At 35.4% G+C, this 20,899-nt stretch overlaps 2 protein-coding genes across 2 annotated transcripts; both read left to right on the top strand.

Moving 5' to 3' along the window:
* Positions 1 to 2,650: 2,650 nt before the first annotated feature.
* Positions 2,651 to 3,619, top strand: LOC150017809 (olfactory receptor 5M11). Its single transcript, XM_090267243.1, has one exon. The coding sequence runs from the start codon at positions 2,651 to 2,653 to the stop codon at positions 3,617 to 3,619; it is 969 nt and encodes a 322-aa protein (XP_090123369.1).
* A 4,024-nt stretch (positions 3,620 to 7,643) lies between these two features.
* LOC150017810 (olfactory receptor 5M5) lies at positions 7,644 to 8,621 on the top strand. Its single transcript, XM_090267244.1, has one exon. It carries the CDS (start codon positions 7,653 to 7,655, stop codon positions 8,619 to 8,621), a length of 969 nt encoding a protein of 322 aa, XP_090123370.1. The 5' UTR covers positions 7,644 to 7,652.
* Positions 8,622 to 20,899: the final 12,278 nt, after the last annotated feature.

The raw sequence follows: 20,899 nt of genomic DNA on the forward strand, positions 1-20,899 counted from the left end.
CAGACTTCAATGGAGTGAAACATTTGTGTTTTAGGAAGCAACTCAGTTGGGATTTTCTGCTCTCCTCTACATGAACTCTGCGCACACACACACACACCACTAGCAGTGCCAAAGGAAGACCGCATATGGTACCTTAGCATCTGCTTTCTATCCTTCCTAGAGCACACGTCTTTTCAAATTTATTGGGGTGACATTGGTTAATAAAATTATGTAGATTTCAAGTGTACAAGTCTATGATGCATCATCTATAGTTTACATTGAGTGTTCACCACCCAAAGTCAAATCTTCTTTCATCACCATATATTTCTTTTTCTCTTTTCTACCCCTCTTCCTAAAAAAGCCACGTTGCTAGTGTGTTTTGGTTCTTCAGTTTCTGGCTAAAAAAAAAGTCACCTTTTCCTGAGTTCTTTGTTGATGCTACTTTAAAAAATTTGAACACTTTCCCCCCAAGATTGCATTTTCTTTATTTTTTTTCCATAACAGTGCAATTAAAAAAAAAGTTTGTAGTTGCAGTTCCATCTGACTCTGTCTCCTAGATATGATGCCAGAAGGGCAGGGGTTTTGTTCATTTTGGGTCTACAGTGCCAAGTCACATGCTTATGTTTAGTATCAATAAATGTTTATTCCACAAATATCTAGTTTGATTTCTACAATGACTTGAGAGATAAGCAAAGTGAATATTATTATTCTTACTGACAAATGGGGGAATAAAGTGACTCATGGATAAGAATTATTATGTTATCAGTAACTATTATTAGTCTCTTCAACAAACGTAAGTATTTTAGGTAAGGAAGATAGAGGTGCAAGAAGACTTTGTCACTGTCTTCCTAAAAGGCACCCTAAAATATGTTTTAGTGATTTAATTTGAAATGAGAGAAGAAGAAGGCAGATTTTTAAAAATTAAGCATGAGAGAAAAGACAAAAAATAAAAACATCTTAAGAAAAAAGAAAAGAAGATTCAGCATGAGTTGTGATGTGAAGGAGACACAATTTGTTACCAGAAGGAAGGAGAGTGGAGGGTAAAGGGGGTCAAATATACGGTGATGGAAGATCTGACTTTGGGTGGGGGGCACACAGTGCAATTTACAGATTATATATCTAGAATTGTACACTTGAAACTTATATAATCTTTTATTTATTTATTTTTTTTTGGGGTGGGACCCCCACTCTGTAACAATTCCCCCCTCTCAGACTTAAGACCCTTTATAATCTTATAAAGGACAATGGGTGAAGGTCTCATGCTCTTCTAGCTGCTTCAAGCTGGACATAGTCATTGTCCTACCTACCCTTGGGTCCAGAAATCCCTAATAAGAATGGGGGTGTAGAGGGGAGGGAAGCCTTCCCACATGGGGAAGGATCTTGCGGACTCCAGGTCAGTTGTCTGTCCACAGACAACGGCATGCTTGGAAACCTATATAATCTTAATACCGATGTCACCCAAAGAATTCAATAAGAAAACCATAGAGACTGTAACACTTTTAGATTAATGCAAATTGTGATTAATTACGTAAGTACTAACTATGCAAAATTTATTTATTCTTTATCAACACATCATTGATGCAAATTATATTCAAAATATTGTATGAGGATGTACTTGATTTGATGATTCTTTGTTCATATATTTGGCATCTATGTGTTACCAATATGACAGTACTTTTTAAAATTGTGATTGTGGCAACATCTACATTAGAGTCTTTTGAATAATTGTTAAATATGAACATAACAGTATCTCACATCAGACTTTTTGGAAAAACTTTCTGTGAATTTACTTGAGGAACAAGCTTTTCAAGTAAGAACTTGCTTCACACACTTCAGTTCAAAAAACACTTAATTTTTCTAAGTATATGACATCATAAAAAGCTCCATGAAGATAAATAGATGAGTAAAATGCATGTCATTGATTTTTTTCATGCTTATGTTATTTTTATTTTATTTTTAAAATCTAGTCTATGATGCATCATCTATAGTTTGCATTGAGTGTTCACCACCCAAAGTCAAATCTTCTTTCATCACCATATATTTGATTTCTTTTTCTCTTTTCTACCCCCCTTCCTAAAAAAGCCATGTTGCTATGTAAATATGTGCTTAGAAGTCACAGCACCAAAATGAGCTGGACATTGTCCCTGCTCCTGGAGGACCAATACATTAGTGTATAGTAACTATGTTATGGTGCTGTGATGTGCTAAAGAGTAAGTTAGAGGTATGCATATAGGGCGACTGGACGCAGAAAGCAGAAAGGGATGGATGCAATTGTATGTATGACAGGAGTGGAGCGAGAAATCCCTCATGAAGGATGGGCCTTTAAACTTTGCTTTATAAGATGGGAAGTTTGAGAGGCAAAAAATAGTGCCAAGAGATAGAAGATGTGTAACTCAATTGTATACAGGGATATAAGTCTGGGTATAAATATATTATCTATAAATATAGCTATAGGTATAAGTGTAGATAAGAGATAGAAATACAATAGTAATGCATATACAGGCAAATGAAATAATCTCTTGGTAAAAATACAAAGTTGGTTTATGCTAATATTCATTGTGAATGACATGAAGTTGGGGAGAAAATATTTTCACTAATCCGTAATATGATTTGTACCTTCCTGTCTGCCCTATTTCTGTTTGTTTCAAGTCCAGGCAGAGACTCTCAGAAAATGCCCACCACAAATGACAGTGTGATAACAGAATTCATTCTCCTGGGGCTCACAGACCGCCCTGAACTCCAGCCTCTCCTCTTTGTGCTCTTTCTGGTTGTGTACCTTGTCACTCTCTTCGGCAACCTGGGCATGATAGCGTTGATCAGATTGGACTCTCGCCTTCACACGCCCATGTACTTCTTCCTCACTAACTTAGCCTTTGTTGACTTGTGCTATAGCTCCAATGCCACCCCACAGATGCTGACTAATTTCCTATCGGAGAAGAAGACCATCACGTTTGCTGGCTGCTTTACACAGTGTTACATTTTCATCGCGCTCCTCCTCACTGAGTTTTACATGCTGGCAGCCATGGCCTATGACCGCTACATGGCCATATGCAACCCTCTGCTCTACAGTGTGAAAATGTCCAGGCGGGTCTGCCTCTGCTTGGCCACATTTCCTTATATCTATGGCTTCTCAGATGGCCTGTTACAGGCCATCCTGACCTTCCGCTTAACCTTCTGTAGGTCCAATGTCATCAACCACTTCTACTGTGCTGACCCACCACTCATTAAGCTTTCCTGCTCTGACACTTATATCAAAGAGCATGCCATGCTCATATCAGCTGGCTTCAATCTCTCCAACTCCCTCACCATCATCCTGGTGTCCTATGCCTTCATTATTGCTGCCATCCTCCGGATCAAATCTGCAGAGGGAAGGCACAAAGCATTCTCCACTTGTGGTTCCCACATGATGGCTGTTACCCTTTTTTATGGGACACTCTTCTGTATGTATGTAAGACCACAAACAGATAAGACTATTGAGGAATCCAAATTAATAGCTGTCTTCTACACCTTTGTAAATCCAGTGCTTAACCCATTGATCTACAGTCTGCGGAACAAAGATGTAAAGCAGGCATTGAAGAATGTCCTCAGACGAAATACGGTCACTAGGATGGCAATGCCCCCACTTTCCAATAAATCATAACTCTAAATCTTTGGCTCAAATGTCTTTGCGTATTCATGATGAGTTTGGTATTCTTTATGGATATGTATCTAGTAGCTCCATGAAAAGCTCAGTTCTGGGAAAAAAACGAATGAAATACAGCTGTTAGTCTCTGCCCTTGTCCCTCAATATGTGGCCCCAAAGCATTACCCTGAAGGTTTTTAAAAATGTGGCATCACATTCTGTACCTCAGATCTACCATATCCAAATCTGTTTTTTAACCAAATCCTAGATGATTTGTAGACATTAAATTTGAGGAACAGTTTGTAAGTGGAATTTCCCTCTTGGCATGACATGGAACATTGGTGTGCTCTTCTTGTTTATAATAATAGACAGAAAAAACATGCTTTCAGGCCAGTTTCTTGAATTCATTTTATTCTTATTCCTGTCTATCTTTAAGAAACACACTTTCCACCCTGACTTAGTAAGTAAAACCATAACTATAGTCATAGTAATGGTTTCCTATTCATGTACTTGTGTAATAGTCAGTAGTGATTAGTAGAGAGAAGACTAGAATGAGCATTTTTCTTAGATGTGAATTTGTGGATCTAGTGTGTGGTCTCTGAGCAACAGGGACATACTTCTTTTCTCTGAATTTCAACATCGGATCCATAAACTAAGGTCTAGGAAAAGAATAATTGCTTTCTTACTAGAGTTTTCTAGTTTTTTTAAAAAATAAATGTTTGGATTATTGATTTCAGTCTTATTTTTGTCATGTGTTTATACATTTCACCTAAACACTGCTTTAGCTGTGTTTATTGTTCAGTTTGCAGTATCTTCTTATTTTCCTGATGACTTTTTCTTTGATCCACAGGTTATTTAACAGAGAGTGATTAATGACTTTAAAAGATATTTCATTGTCATACATTTGTAATTCAGTTCTCTTGTCAAAGAACGAGCCTTATAATTTTATTTTTGAAAATTTATTGACTAGTATTTTTCCAGTTTTATTGATATATAATTGACACATAACATCGCTTAAGCTTACAAATGTATATATTGAAAAATGATTATTACAATAAGGTTAGTTAACACATCTATCATTTCACATAATTACAATTTTTTTTTGTTTTAGTAGATAATTGAATACTTGGTAAATGGGAAGAAAAGGTAGATATACTATTTTCACATTTACTGTTTTCATGTATGAGCAAATCACATATTGATAAGTTACATGCTCACCAGGTTTTTCATAACACATTAATTTCAAACTCCTGGACACAATACCTTTATTATGACTCATTATGATAGCTTGTCCAAATGATTTTAGTCACTGAGTTTTGTAACTTAACCACTTTATTCTAGAGATGAAGGTCTTTTCAGCAAACAATAGTAATTTTATGGAAGAGGCTGTACAAAACACAATTCAGACTGGGAAAATATCACAGAAACATAAAAGGCCACGAATCAAGTCATTATTTTATAGCTTTATTAATTTTTAATGATCTGATTGGAATAAATGTGATCTTTAATACAAAAAATGTATGACAATAAACTCCTTATCACCCCAAGGAATCAGCTCGAAATGATTACAAATTGATGCAATCACATTTTGCGTATCCCCAGACTCTAATGAGTATCAGTGAACATAAATTACTACTGCCCTAGAGTTTTCTCTTGCAGTAACATTGTAATTATTTTTTTTCAGAGTGTGTTGAAAATACTTCAGGGATAAAAGTTCCAAGTTCCAAGTTAGGTATAAATCATTCCCAGTAACTAACTCCTTGGGCCACTAGTGTCTCTGAGAAATCTTCTCTGGGTCAGGTAGGTATGACAACTCTGACTTCCATGCCTGCACTTTCTCCTCTTGTTTCCGTTTTGAATCTTCACGAGTAGGACTCAGGTGACAACAAAAGGAACTTTGAATGTGAGCATAATTTCTCAGTATTTATTATTCAGATCGATCACTAGAAAATATAAAATTTTATTGGATTTATGTGTTTACATTAATTATTTTACTCTACAAATAGCATGAATATTAAATTATTCATTTAATAATTTAATGAACATTAAATAACCATATTATAGTAAGCACTTGCCAATCTAATAAATTATTTAGAATAATATTTGTTGATAAAAGTTTCTTTATCAGTAACTACAACAATAAAACCTTGGGAAATAATTTTGAAGAGAGAAAAATTCAGGCAAAGTGATACTCACTCTAGCAAAAATAAAACTCTCATAGAACTTTATAAATCTCTTTTCAAATTATTGGAGAAAGAAACTTTTGGGACAAATTTAACATTAACGAAAAATACATGACTAATAATAAATATATAATTTGTAACTACATAAACGATGAGTCAGAATGTTACAGATGATGGAAATTTTAGAAATTATTTAGTTAGAGTCTGGTACTGAATAAGAGTACTCTTAAGTTTACTTAAAAAACCCAACTGTATTAAGGGAAAAGGACTATTTTCTAATGAGTTTTGACTGATACATGATTGACTAGTACGAAGCTACAAAGTGTAACATGATCTACAATTTAGGTTCATACATTGTAATCAGGTAATGCACCCTGCCCTCAATATTTGTGAGGTACTGAAATGGAAAAACAAGAGAGGGAGAGGGTGCTGGGGTTCATTAAATAGAAATTGTATAATTTATATTCACATGTGAGAAGTTCAAAAACAAAATTATGTGCCAATACTGCATTTGATTAGGTTTCACATAAAAATAATGAATTCTGGTAATTCTTTAAAATCGAGAGGTGTTAAGATCTTGGAGCATGAGACAACATTACCATATAGTAAAAATTCAACTGGCCTGAGTTGCTCCTGACTCTGTAGCCTGGGAGTCATGCTCTAGTTCATTCCAGTTCACTTTTACCTGGACTGTCTTCTCATTCTTATGATCTAATATGGTTCCCATAGGCATTTCAGTTTTGAATCATTATCTTATTTAGTGAATCACTTATGAAAAAACATATGACAACATTAAAAATCCATAATGAAAAAATATTTTCTAGATGCCTGGCATAAAATTTCTCATTTTATTCTCTAATTGTAGTCAATATTATCTGAATTGACATTATCTGAATGTATAAGTTTTTCATTATAGTTAACCTCATCTGAACTATGCTGAACTATGTGCTAAGAATAATTCTCTATTGATTAATTTTTGTTTTATAACTTTTGGACATTATAGTTCTGTAATAAAAAAGGTTGAATTATTTATATATGTTGTTAGAAAGCTTAGAGTCATATTTGTGTTCCACCAGCAGCAGAAATTTGCCAAATTCTGTTATTGGCTATAAATCCCTTAAATACTTTTTTTGGTTAAATAAAAAAATCAAATAAAAAAAAGAGAGAGAATGGATAAGCAAACAAAACTATGCTCTAAGTTCTGAATGCTTCTCTTTTCTCTATGTCTTTCTTCTTTTATTCATATAAACCCTTCAGAATGGAAATTTCTTCATCAGTAATTCATATAGGGCTTATTTCCAAATTTGGAGTTCTTATCTTTGACCTATTCCTAACACAATCTCCTGTATTTACTAGATAATGCAGTCAAACAGGTCCCAGAGAATTTGCTTCAAACCTCTGTAATTTCTAATTCTCTCATATAGCGGGGAGTGCAATTCTCAGAGGCTGAACTTGTAAATATACCCACCCTGTTAATGACTAAAAAACCATTTCAAACACATCGCCCTTTTGTCTAGAACTGTGGTTGGGCTCAGTGGTGAAGCCCATGATTTTACAGTGAACTTCAAGCGGCAGATGGCGGTCCAGTCCATTTTTAGACAGACCTGGGGTCCTAATTCCCACATTCCAAATCAGCTTGGTGTCACAAGAGCCATCTTCTTTGGGAATCACCTGAACATTAGACCAGTAGGTAACCTTCTCAAAGTCCCAGCTCCTACAGTGTCAGACTGTCCTATAATAGCGATGCGTGAGGGTGACTGAGAGTGGAAGAAGAGAGGAGGAAAACGAGAGAAAGAAACATATGGCAAACTTCTCAATCACCTCTTTATTTTCATTCATCTAAGTGAGCGACGCTGGCACCTAAGAAAATGGTCAGAGGAAATTCCACCTTGGTGACTGAATTTATTCTCTTAGGATTAACGGATCGTCCAGAGCTTCAGCCCATCCTCTTTGCACTGTTCCTGGTGATCTACCTGATCACGGTTGGAGGGAACCTTGGCATGTTGGTATTGATCAGGATAGACTCACACCTCCACACCCCCATGTACTTCTTTCTTGCCAGTTTGTCCTGCTTGGATTTGTGTTATTCTACTAATGTGACTCCTAAGATGTTGGTAAACTTCTTATCAGAAAAGAAAACCATTTCCTATGCTGCTTGTTTAGTTCAGTGTTATTTTTTCATTGCCATGGTGATTACTGAATATTACATGCTAGCTGTAATGGCTTATGATAGGTACATGGCCATCTGTAACCCTTTGCTTTACAGCAGCAGGATGTCCAATGGCGTCTGTATTCGCCTGATTGCTGGTCCCTACATCTATGGGTTCCTTAGTGGCCTGATGGAAACCATGTGGACATACCGCTTGACCTTCTGTGGCTCCAATATCATTAATCACTTCTATTGTGCTGACCCACCCCTCATTCGGCTCTCTTGCTCTGACACTTTCATTAAGGAGACATCCATGTTCGTGGTAGCAGGATTTAACCTGTCCAACTCCCTCCTCATAATAATAATCTCCTATGTCTTCATTCTCATTGCCATCCTGAGGATGCATTCCGCCGAAGGCAGGCAGAAAGCTTTTTCCACCTGTGGGTCCCATCTGGTGGCAGTGACTGTGTTTTATGGGACCCTCTTCTGCATGTATGTTAGACCTCCCACCGACAAGTCAGTGGAGGAGTCCAAAATCATTGCTGTTTTCTACACTTTTGTAAGCCCAATGTTGAACCCCATCATTTATAGTCTGAGGAACAAGGATGTGAAACAAGCTTTGGGGAAATTGATCAGAAGAAAGGTACTTTTGAAGAAAAAGCACAGCTTCTGTTTTTCTATAAATTGAATAAAAACATATTTATAACAATTGGAGCTGACTTTAATTGCAGTTATAGTAAAGTCAATTTTATTTTATTTAGTTATGTATTTTAAATTTGATTTATTGATGAGAGAGAGAGAGGGGGAGGAAGAGGGGGGGAGAGAGAGAGAGAGAGAGAGAAAGAGAGAGAGAGAGAGAGAGAGAGAGTGATGTTGTTCTACTTATTTATGCATTCATTGGTTGATTCTTTTATGTGCCCTGACCAGAGTTGGAACCCGCAACCTTGACATATCATATCAACAGTCTAATCAACTGAACTACCTGGCCAGGACAGTAAAATCAATTTTAAATAGATGATAAAAAGCTCTAATCTAATTACAAACTATAAAAGGTATAGGTATAGAAAATTTATAATTATATATGAGACATGTGAGTACATTGTGTGTGTGTAAAAGAGTGGAAGTTATATATGTATGTATGGGGTGTACTTTCTCCTCTTTTATACATTTTTACATTTATGACTTTACATATTGCTTTTAGATTATAAAAATTACACATTCTAGGAGTAAACTATTTGATCTATAAAAGACTATAAAGTAAAAGAATAAAATATTTCCTTTTTCATCTCCCTGATCTTTCATTCTCTTTTCTGAAAATTACTACTATTCACAATTTCTTATGTTTCCAGAAAATTTTAATATATCTACACACCAACGTGTGGTATGGTTATATCTATATACACATACAGTATGCACAAAATTGTGAGTTTGCGTGTTGACTGTCATGAGCTAAGTTGTACTATTTTGTAATTCTCTAGAATTAATCGTGTAGGGGCTTTGATCCCATGGTTTAGAGAAATGTGGGCACAAAGGCTGATGAGATTTGTCACCTCTAAGAAAGAGAACTGGTGATAACATCCCCATGTCTATCCCTACATCCATTCATTTCTCTCCGTGTGTGAGGATTACTTTCAATAAGATATCTTCTTTCTTCTGCCATAACAAGAGCATCCAGACAATTATTTGTTTCAGATTAAACTCCTGAAGCAGGCCAAGGTCAGCTCTTACAAAGACATACGGCTTGTAGACTTTTCCTGAGTTTGTGAAGCTGTAAAGAGAAAGATCAATACAATTTGTTAAGTGCTGTTGTATAAGAAAATGGAAGTTTTGATGCAAAAGAGGAAGGAAACTATTTATTCTGAGTGAATTGAAGTAAGTCCTGTGGCTGTGCAACACAAGAACTTGTTCGTCCTTTGTGCCCCTGTTACAGCTTACCCATAGCTCCTAGTTCAATGTTATGTCGGACCAGTCAGGTCTGAACAAAATTAGTGTTATAACCGTTTTGTGATCACATATGTGCATGTTACTTTCAGTGACAAAGTAAAAGCCATATTTAGAACAGTAATTAGTCACTCTCCTAATGGAGACATTTTTCTCAGTTGCATTTCAAAGTTTCTTTTTCACTTGAGAACCTAGTTTTGCTCAATATTTCCTTCAGGGTAACATTTTAATATTAATTATATATTATCATATGTAATTATTTCAAGCTTTCTTATGACTAGACGTTATTTAAATAACTTTATATGGAAAGTCAGGTTGTCTACAAATTCTGTTAACACACACATATGAACAAATAATTATTTTTGTAACTTAAAATTCAATTGATAGTTTGCTGGATTCTACTCAAACACGTACCTAGATCTATTACGATTTAAGCACACACATATTCAGTTATGTAAAACCAGCCCCTTTATGATTTCAAATCTTCTGATCTCAGCATCCATGTCTTTATCCTTACAGCCTAGCTTGGCACCAGATAAAGCTTCAATGATAATGGCAGCATAAAATAATGAGTGACTCTCTATTCTGAAAGTGAACAAACTATCTCCATTTTCAAATGTAAAAGAAAAATGTTTTTAAATGGAATAACAAATGACTCTGAGGAAAAATATTAGTCATAAGGCAACAAAACTGCTTAGAAATACAAGTAACCCATAATGGCACTGACACTTACGATTGTCACTAGCAACGTGAAGCTCATAGTAATATCCATGAACACTCATGTTAAATATAAAGGAGGAATTATACCAAGTGCTTTCACGAGTTGACTGGCTGGCTGGAATGACACCATCAGCCTGTTAAAACAGTTTATATTTTTTTCATGTTGCATTGTGCTGGACTTAGAATTAAGTATGTGCTGATCAAATGATTTTTTTTTTGTTAGTGAATTATTTCAGTAGATCCAGAATTTTTACCTAATATTTAAGGAATCTGCTTATTAACGATAGTCGCTCATGAAGGATCTTAGAAATAGGCACCTAAATTCTTGTGTTTCCCATCTGACAGTTGTTACTATATTCTATACCACACTCCTCTTCATGTATCTTAGACCGCCCCCCCCAGAGGAATCTGTGAAACAGAAGAAAATGGTTGCCATATTTTATAACACAGTAATACCCATGTTGAATCCATGATTTATATATTTAGAAATAAAGATGTGAAAGAAGCATTAATCAGAGAGCTGTTAAAAAATATACGTATTTCCCTAGAAGATATCTCTATACTTTTGGTCCCAAAACTTTCTCTAGGACTTTTTTCTAAATTAAAAGACAAAATTTATGGTGAAATGAAAAATATGGTACATCAATAGAAAACACTGCAATTTTTTAATACTTTTATTTATGTTTTAGTTTTTATTGAATTTATTGGGGTGACATTGGTTAATTAAATTATAGAGGTTTCAGGGATACAATTCTACAGTCTATCATCTGTATATTGTACAATATTATGTGATCATCACCCCAAGTCAAGTCTCCTTTCATCACCATTTATCCCTCTTTTATCCTCTACTACTTCCCCATAACCCCCCTTAATTTCTTATAATCACCTCACTGTTGTCAGTGTCTATGAATTTTTTCTTTGCTTAATTCCTTCACCCTTTTCACCCAGCCCCCAATCCCCTTCACCTCTGATAAGCTGTCGCTGTATCTATGAATCTGTTTCTCTTTTGTTAGTTAATTTATTTTGTTCATTAGATTCCACATATAAGTGGGACTATATCAAACCAAAAATATATGCATTTCAAAGGAAATCATCAACAAAATGAGAAGACAACCCACTGAATGGGAGAAAATATTTGTTAATATATCTGATAAGGGCTTAATATCCAACATGTATAAGAAACTTATGCAATTCAACACCAAAAAACCAAGCAATCCAATTAAGAAATCAGCAAAGAACTTGAATAGACATGACATACAAAGGACATACAGATGGCCAATATACATGAAAAGATGCTCAACGTCATTAATCATCAGAGATGCAGATTAAAACCACAATGAGATATCTCCTCACACCTGTCAGAATGGCCATCATCAATACATCAACAAAGAACAAACAACAAGTGTTGGTGAGGATGTGGAGAAAAGGAAACCCTCACATACTGCTGGTGGGAATGCAGATGGATGCTGCCACTATGAAAAACAGTATGGAGTTAACTCAAAAAATTAAAAATAAAACTGTTTTGTGACCCAGCAATTTCACTTCCAGGAATATATCCAAAGAAGCCCAAAACACTAATTCAAAAGAATATATACACTTCTATGTTCATTGCAGTGCTATTTACAATTGTCAAGATTTGAAGCAGCCCAAGAGCCCATCCATAGATGAGTGGATAAAAAAGCTGTGGTACATTTACACATGGAATACTACTTGGCTGTAAAAAAAACAAACAAACAAAAAAACACCTTATCTTTTAAGACAGCATGGATAGACCTGAAGAGTATTACGCTAAGTGAAATAAACCAGTCAGTGAAAGACAAGTACCATATGATTTCACTTATATGTGGAATCTCACGAACACTGCATTTTTTAAAGCTTTACTGATTTTTAAAAAATCGAAATACAAAGAGTAAAACTTTTGTTACAAAAGTTTACATGTTTGTACTTGTCATTCATTTTATTCCCTAGTTATTTTAAGATTTTTTGCTTTCTGTGCATATGATAGTATTATACTTCCCTTTTGGGTTTAGGTGGAAGTGTGTGACTATTTCTGAACAATGAGCTAGATTAGAATTCATATGTGTCACTTCTCAGTTGAGCATATAATTGTTGGTGAGAGAAACTTTCATTGGTATTTTTTTCTTTCCATGGTGACCAGCAAGATTTAACACTTAACATTTAAGCACGGCTTCTCTAATGAGAACCAAGATATTTGAACTAAGAGTCAGTCTGATAATACTCAGAGAAATGAATTGGGTTTCAAATACCTTACAACAATGAATTGGTGAGAAAGAGTCTCTGTTTCGTCAGGTTCTACCTGCAGTCACTTGGCTCATCGTCAGAGTTACTAACTGCATGTGAGTGTGTGCTGTGTTTCATGACTTTTAGTAGCAGTCTGACACACCTCTCATGGGCTGTTCCTCTGTATTAGTTGTCTCTGCCATAGCCCCACAATTCTAGAATTAATATATGGTTAACAGCAATGGTTTCCACTAAAAAATGATGTGCGTTGATAGCCAGTGAGATCTGCACAAAATTGCAAGTTTCTTAGATATTAAGTCAGTACTATAATCTAGAGCTTGAACTGGAGAAGGTGTTCACGGGCAGAGAGTTTAAAAAAAAAAAGGCTCTTGGATTTCTTCTTTCCAGTTGAATCACAATACCCACACACTATCCTAGATTCTTGACACAAATTGCCTCCTGTTTTAAGTTAAGGTCCTGATACCTTGGCTGTCTGTTTTTCTTCTCACTCTTCTGTCTCTTATCTTTGTTAGAACATCTGGTGTATCCCTATCATCTATACTTAAAAAAAAAACAAATGCCAATTCTAGTTCAATATTCTATTTTATTCATATTTGTTTTTTTCTGGTAGCTTACAGTGCAATCATTAGTTTAGAATAAGAAGTAATAATATTAGATAAATTAAGTTTTAACATTTCAGGCAACAGTTATTCTCTTTCTCCAAGCAGTCTATTCAGTGGACAGAAAGTGATGAACTTTCTGGGGAAGCAGTACATTAAAAAGGAAGAACACTAAACTGGGAACTGTAAGATCTGATTCCTCTGCTGGTTCTTCCATTTCTGATTTGTGAGCTATGGTCAAAGTGTTAAATTTTCTGAACTTGAGTGCCTCTTCCTTGGTCACCATCTTGCTTCCAACATCCAATGCCATATCTGGAAATTGAAATATGCCCAATAATTATAATTACTTGTTATAAGCATTTTGTGTTGTTATATCTTCAAATAACAAGTGAATCAGGTCTATTAGTTTCACTTGTATTCTTAGGGTAGGTAAAAAATAAAGTACTACTCACATTGACATTCTGAGTCTGTTCATAGGGTATGAAAAGTTTTACACAGCCTCTGACAGGTTCTCTGATAATGACATTTGCTAATGTCAAAATTGTTTCAGAGAAAATAGCAGTTAAATATACACATTAATTTATGCAATTGTTACTATGTGAAAATTTGTTTGTAAATTTGTACTTGGTGAGACATATAAAACATCAGTAAATCATTAAACTAGGAAATGAGATGAAGGTCTGATACCCATCATCTTATCTCCTTACCACTCATTTTCTTAGTGTTCAGAATGAACTTTACCTGTGTTATCATCAAAGTTCTTTCTAACTTTCTATGTGTATATAAGAAAGAGTGCAGACAAAACTTCTAAGCATTTCTGAATTTATACTATAATATTTTCTTCAACAGATAAGTTATTTAGATTTTTTAAATTTCCCAAAGTATTGAGGTACTTAAATTTATAATTTTATCTTTAGTCTCCAACTTAACTGCACAGGGCAATTACAATTGTAACGTACATGAAAAGATTTTATTGCTTTATGGTATATATGTTCATATCTAATTATGGAAATGCTACTGAGATAACATAACTAAGGCCTTTTGAATCTTTTTACAATATGTAACTTGATATAATATTTAGTGATTAAAAAAATCCTTTTATATCTCCACTTAGATAACCAATGTCTCTCATATGAGACAAAGAAATGTAATATCTCTTTTCATGCTCATAAACACACAATGAAATGAATACTGTTATTGTTGTTACATCATAGTAAGGCACAGAAAAATTAAAAACAAACTGAACAAAAAAATAAAATAAAATAAAACCTGCCCAAGTTCATAAAATGTCATTGAACCAGAACTTAACCAGGACAATAGAAACAGAACTCTTTAATTGGAATAGCTCACATTTTCTCATTCCTAGTCTTGGGGGGGAAATTTTACATTTATTGGTCATTTAATTTTAAATACAGAGTTTTACAATATGAAGAATTTGTGTATATATTTTTGCTTTAAGGTGGTGAAGAAAAGTGCTTTTAAGATCCCCCAATTCTCCAGACCACATGCCTCTAAGATCAGACCTAACCATTCCATTTTCCCCATCAGCTCACCATTGCGGTCACTTGGCTATCCATCCCTCAGATTTTCATTTATTTCACTTTTATAAAATACCAACACCACCATCTTTTATAGTCTTTGTGTGTATGTGTGTGCTGAGTCACCTGTGGTACTGTGCAGTCAGATCCGATTTCCCAAATAAAACGTTCTCTCTTGCTAAGCTTTGAAAAAGCGTAAGGGTGAGCAGCAGAGGCAGCCACAGACATAATCTGTTCGTTCAGACATGAGCATGATCTGTTGACATGTTTGCAATTTCTTTTCAGGGTGAAGAATCTCTATTCATCTCTGTATTTTCTCTATCATCTATGATTGTGTCTAAGACATTTTTCATAATACGTCTTTGTCAAATTTCAAAAATCCAATTTCTTCTTTCTCAGAAAATTTCTTTTTTTAAGTTAATTTTTTTATAAAGTACCATTGTTTGGGTAATTTACAAATATATTTGTGATCTCTTTCTCCTGTTTCTGTTTCCATGCATGGCTGTCATGAGCATCTGTTCGTGATACAGTCTTTCCTATAAGTCAGCTGGGCAGCTGCTCGGTTAGCTGCCTGCTGAGCAGCCTGGCACCGAGGAATAGACGGGAGTCACACACAGTAACTGTGCTATTCACTCAGCCTTTATTGATGCAGGTTCACTCAAAGTAGAACATTGACATGCATTAATATCCTACTCATACTTTAACAAACTAAGGGTGTAATAACACAAACACACAGCAATCAATGGGGAAAAATGAACCCGAGTCCCAGAGTCTCAGTCTGCAGGTCTAGGAGTCAGCACGGTGGGAAGAGGAGTTGTTAAGGTCTTGCAAGGAAGGATCTCTGGAGGCAGGTGGGCAGCAGGGAAGGTAAAGTCCTCAGTCCAACAGGGTAGAGCTTCCAGCAGCCGATGCCAAAGGAGATCAGTGTGGCATGGAGCCGTGCTCTGGTATGTGGAGCTCGGCTGTCTCAGCAGTGGTCTGGATCTTGCCTCAGTTGTACCTAAAAAGTGGTGTACTGCACCCTTCTGGGTCCTTTCAATAAATGTCTTGGCACCCCTGATGCCAAGTTTGGAATTTGTCCAAGCACCTATGCGTGGTACGTGGCTGTTTTGCTTGACATCCCTGCTAGCAAGAGTAGAATTTACCCAAGAGCCTAACTATGGGTGGTCCTGCTCTGTAGACATGGTCATTCTGATCACAGGGGCAGATATCTTAGCTGTGTCTCCTGGCCAGACATGTCTGTTCTGACCGCATGGGTAGATATCTTAAGTGTGTCCCCATGCCAGATTGTCTTAGAGTGACTTAAGGAGTTTTCGTCTTGAACTAAAGTGTCATGGCTGACTGAAAGCCATTTTCTTTGACATGAGTGACTCCACTTTGTTTTACATACTTCATGCTGTCTTGACTGGACCAATGTCATTTTATTGGTCCTGCTCTCCACAACGGCACAGGTTCATGGGCAGCTCACAGCGATCCTTCCGTCATCCTGGACAAATACTCAGAACATAGCTCCTCTTCCTCCAAGGACTTCAAGAAGCAGCTCCAAAACTGAAAACAGAGCAGCACATACAGAGCACATATACAACAAAGAGGGCAAATATTTTATCAAGTTGTTTTCCTGCCTAGTATTAGCTCTTCTTCCCTCTTTCTTAAATACAGGGTATGGCAAACGTAGGTTTACTGATGCTTGTAAGTGAAACGCAGTTTATTCTTGTATCATTATTTAGTAATTGTTATATTACTCTCCATGTGAACAACTGTAAGTCTGCTTTTGCCTCACCCTGTATGGAGAACAGTTTGTCAGGGTGAAAGGCAAAGCTAAACAACCAGTTTATGATTTGAGTGGATTTCAATATTTAAAAATGAGTTTAAAATTAAGCTTATGTTTATGTCAGAAAGGGTCTACAAAGGTCCCAAGGGGAAAAAATTGTAAGGAAGAACTGAGTCATCACATGTAGCAGACACCTGCAGGGTCGCAGTTTGTAACGCTCTGGGAGAGCAAAGCTCCAGCATCCACCGTATTCACGTAATTGCCAGTCATAATGCAACTGATGTATAACTTCGTTTGCCTTCAGTTGTCACTGTTTTTACCTGTATGAAGGTTGTATAAATGCTGCACACGATTACTGTACATATATGTGGAATTTTTTAATTAAAAAACAAATGAACTAAGTTCATATTACAACTTTCCACTCTGATCTGATATCATCTTTTATTTCTTAAAGACTCACAGATATAGTCTTGTAAGGTGGTCATTTAACTTTTGTGACATGAATGATAAATTGGTAGATAAATTATATTGACCAATTTATTAATACACAGGACACGAGTAGCAAGCTGAACAATAATAACAAAGCAAGTGCTATTGACTTAGACTTCAAAATTATTTAAAGAAAACTCTGCTTTATGTATAATAAATTGAGAGACTGTGTAGAGGTGGGCAAAGGGGAGGAAAATTGAGACATCTGTAATAGTGTCAACAATAAAAATGAAGTTTAAAAAAAGAGAGGGATAAAGCTAAAATAATTAAATCATTGAAAATTTAAAAAATTCATTTGTGGGTGCCCTTGGAATATTAAATTTTTGTTATTCATCTAGTTAACTTTTGAGTTGTAGTTTATTATCTCAAATATTATTTCTGGTTCATAATTTACATGAATTGGCAGAACTTAAAGAAATTTTGGCATTAGCTGAAAATTCAGGATATTTATGTATAAAATTTTTAAAAATAGATATTATTGTTACCTTAATTTCTACATTTATCAACTTGTTATATTTAAGCATCTCCAACACAAAGTGTATTTAATCTGTTCTTGTCACTCTTTCTTGCTCTTTCTGTCCCTAACACATACACACACACACACACACACACACACACACACACACACACACTCTTTCTTCTTTTCAAAGCTGCATTTTCTTGAAAGGGTACATATTACATCATAATAACCTGGTGCCAAAAATTTATCTGATGTATTTTCTCCATAATAAATTAGGAGGACTTTAGGAATTCTGGGTACTTGGAAACTGAGGAATTCAGAGGACTTTGCTTGAACACAATTATGTCCATAAATTTTCAGCTTAAGTTGACAGAGTATACAGTTTAGAGATTATGAACAAGATAGGGTCACATTCTGGGTCTTCAACTTGCTAGCTAGCTAAACTTGGTAGAAAATTTAAATCTCATAGTTACTTTTTCCATGTGCATATTTTTATTCTCCAACATATGGCTAATACTAGTCACAACTATAGAGGTGATGAGATCATACTTATAAAGTGTTAGAGTTGAAATTGCATCGTTTTAGTTTTTTGAGTGTGTTATATGAAATAGACATTGTTCTGAGCATTATCCCTAAGTCATCTGAGCTCATCAAATCACACTGTAGGATGGCAGAGTCCTCATTGTACGAAGAGCTATTGAGGCAGTTACAGTGGTAGAGCCAAGGTTTGAGCCCTGATACGTCCAACTTCAAAGTTGATGCTTGACTGACTCCCAGAAAAGCCTCAACTCCTTGAGTCAAACTGCTCTACAATTGACTACTTCACCAAGGACTTTACTTGTACTCATTCTCCCTAAATGTTTATAAGTGATCTATAATTTTGATGCATTTGGCACCTGTAAACAAACAAACAAATAAAATAACATGAGATTCATAGGGTGTGAGTTGCTCTGGTCATGCCTCCTGACGCACGATGTTTCTTAGAACGGTTATACAATAGAAAAGAAAGTGGCTGCTTACATTCTGCATGATGCAAGCCAAGAATATTTTTCTGACATGCATAATTGCCAAATGGGAAAGAAAAAGGGCAGGACCAGTGTGAAGGTGAGAGATTATACCATGAGACCAAGAATTTTTATTTCTTAACCTTATTAAAAAAATTATTCTTCCAATTAGCACCCCTTGGCTTCTCCTACTCCTGAGATGTTTCTAGCATAGTAATAATTATTTCTTTCATAATCACCTGGGTAGTTCCTTGGGGAGATGCTCTTAATGTTCCAGATTCCATTATAAATTGTAAGAAATTATCATTTGCTGGTCTCCTCTGCTGAAGGTAGGTCTGCAAATTGTATTCTATGCAATACAGATGACTGCAGTCAAATCTTTCATTTTTCCCCCTATTTTGAAGAGAAGACTGAGACCTTATTTGTAGCCTGATTTATTATTACAGTCTAATTTTGTGAAATTATATTACTGGTAAATATTTTTATTTCTATTCAGAGTTTATTAAAAACTTCCTAAGAATGATCTTGCTACAATAAGGATTTATAAAACTTTTTATTCCTCATTTTTTACCCATTCATTATTCTCTACAAATTCCATTGACTTGCACATTTGTTGTTTTAAAATATAGGTTAATGAAGTTTGATAAAATTGTGCCAGTGAGTATGATTGCACCAGTGGTTTTTCTTCATGAAAAATTCTAGAAAGGTTATTAAAAGTGAATTTGGTTTTCATTTATAAATTGCGTATTCTATATTCTCAATTATTTTTTATAGGTGATGCACACTTGTGCAATAAATTAGCTCTATCTCAGAAGTGACTTGCTCATCTGATCCTGGGTCTCTGGGGTCACCTGACCATGGAAAGGTAGGGAGAAGCAGCAGCCCACTATCTCTGTAGCTCAGCCTGCTCTAGGGTTGCACAAAGCTCTGTCCATCAAGGGTAAAGTATTAAAAGGATAGATTTGTTTAGTCTTGGAGGATAATCAAACTAAATTTTAAATGTGTAGAAATAGAATAATAGGTTATCAAACAGGTAGCAATGAAAGGGTATCACACTGGAGTTAAATTAATTGGTTTATACCCCAATCTGGTCAATTAGCAGATATCTGACCCATGGAGACTTTCCTAGCTTCACAGTGCACTGATTTCCTCATCTGTAAAGTGACAATGCCAATAGGACCTGTTTCATAACCTTTGCATGCAAAAGTTTCCAAAGCATTCAATGCAAGTGAACCATTCTTACTAACATTATAAAGTTGAGATGCTTGTCACTAGAACAATCTTTCTCAGAGAGTTTTAATAACATTGGAATATTATAATGCATTATGTGAAGATCTAGAGATTGAGACACTTTTTAAAGAAATCATATGTGTGAATATTTCTGAATATCTGTTCTACATAACATCCAAGCTAGGAATTTTAAAGAGTTCCAAGATGAATGAGATGAACTCTACTACCACAAAGCTAGTAATTATGTGTAGAGGACAAGAAATACACACATCACGTAAGGACTGAAGCAAACTTCGAGTAGTATTAGTTTATGTTTTTAGGTACTTTGAGGCTTTTTCTATGTTTTCTTCTTAAAACAATAGAGTAGTAGCATTAACCAAAGTGAAACTCTGTTCAGTAGAGAACTATGGGGTTCCTCAAGGGAAGTCAGGAATGGTTACAGAGAAAAATCACTGACCTTAGCTCTCACCTGCCTAAGTATTTCCACACTTAAACAGAGTAAAACAGATGAGCTACAGTCATGAAGCTATATTTAATTTATGTATTAAGCATTTTAGGGGTAAGAAATAATTTATTGAGATTAATTAAGTTCTAATCGCAGGTGCCATGATATTATCATAGAGTTCATGCACTTTTTAATGTATAAAGGAGTGCCTCTAGCAACACCCTTTTTCAACATGCCAAGCTAATACTTCCTCTTCTGAATTTTTGCATTTGCATTTCATCTGCTTATTCCTTCATATTTCTATGCAGCTGGCTACTTCCCACTGACTCAGGGGTCCCCTTCTCAGAGAGATCATTTTGACCCCTCTGTCTGCACTCCACTTCCCCTTATTTTCTGATCTTACTAGCGAGCTGTACTTCTGTCACAGCAACTCCATCCCTAAATTAACTTGCTTGTATACTTGTTATTACTCATACCTTTTCAACAAGAATAAAGTGCAATGCAAAC

The sequence above is a fragment of the Furipterus horrens genome, unplaced genomic scaffold, assembly GCF_987537825.1.
Source record: "Furipterus horrens unplaced genomic scaffold, mFurHor1.1.pri manual_scaffold_2, whole genome shotgun sequence".
Classification (NCBI taxonomy): Eukaryota; Metazoa; Chordata; class Mammalia; order Chiroptera; family Furipteridae; genus Furipterus; species Furipterus horrens.

Excerpts from the sequence above, each read along its gene's own strand:
- LOC150017809 (XM_090267243.1), top strand. The coding sequence starts at position 2,651 with ATGCCCACCACAAATGACAGTGTGATAACAGAATTCATTCTCCTGGGG.
- LOC150017810 (XM_090267244.1), top strand. The coding sequence starts at position 7,653 with ATGGTCAGAGGAAATTCCACCTTGGTGACTGAATTTATTCTCTTAGGA.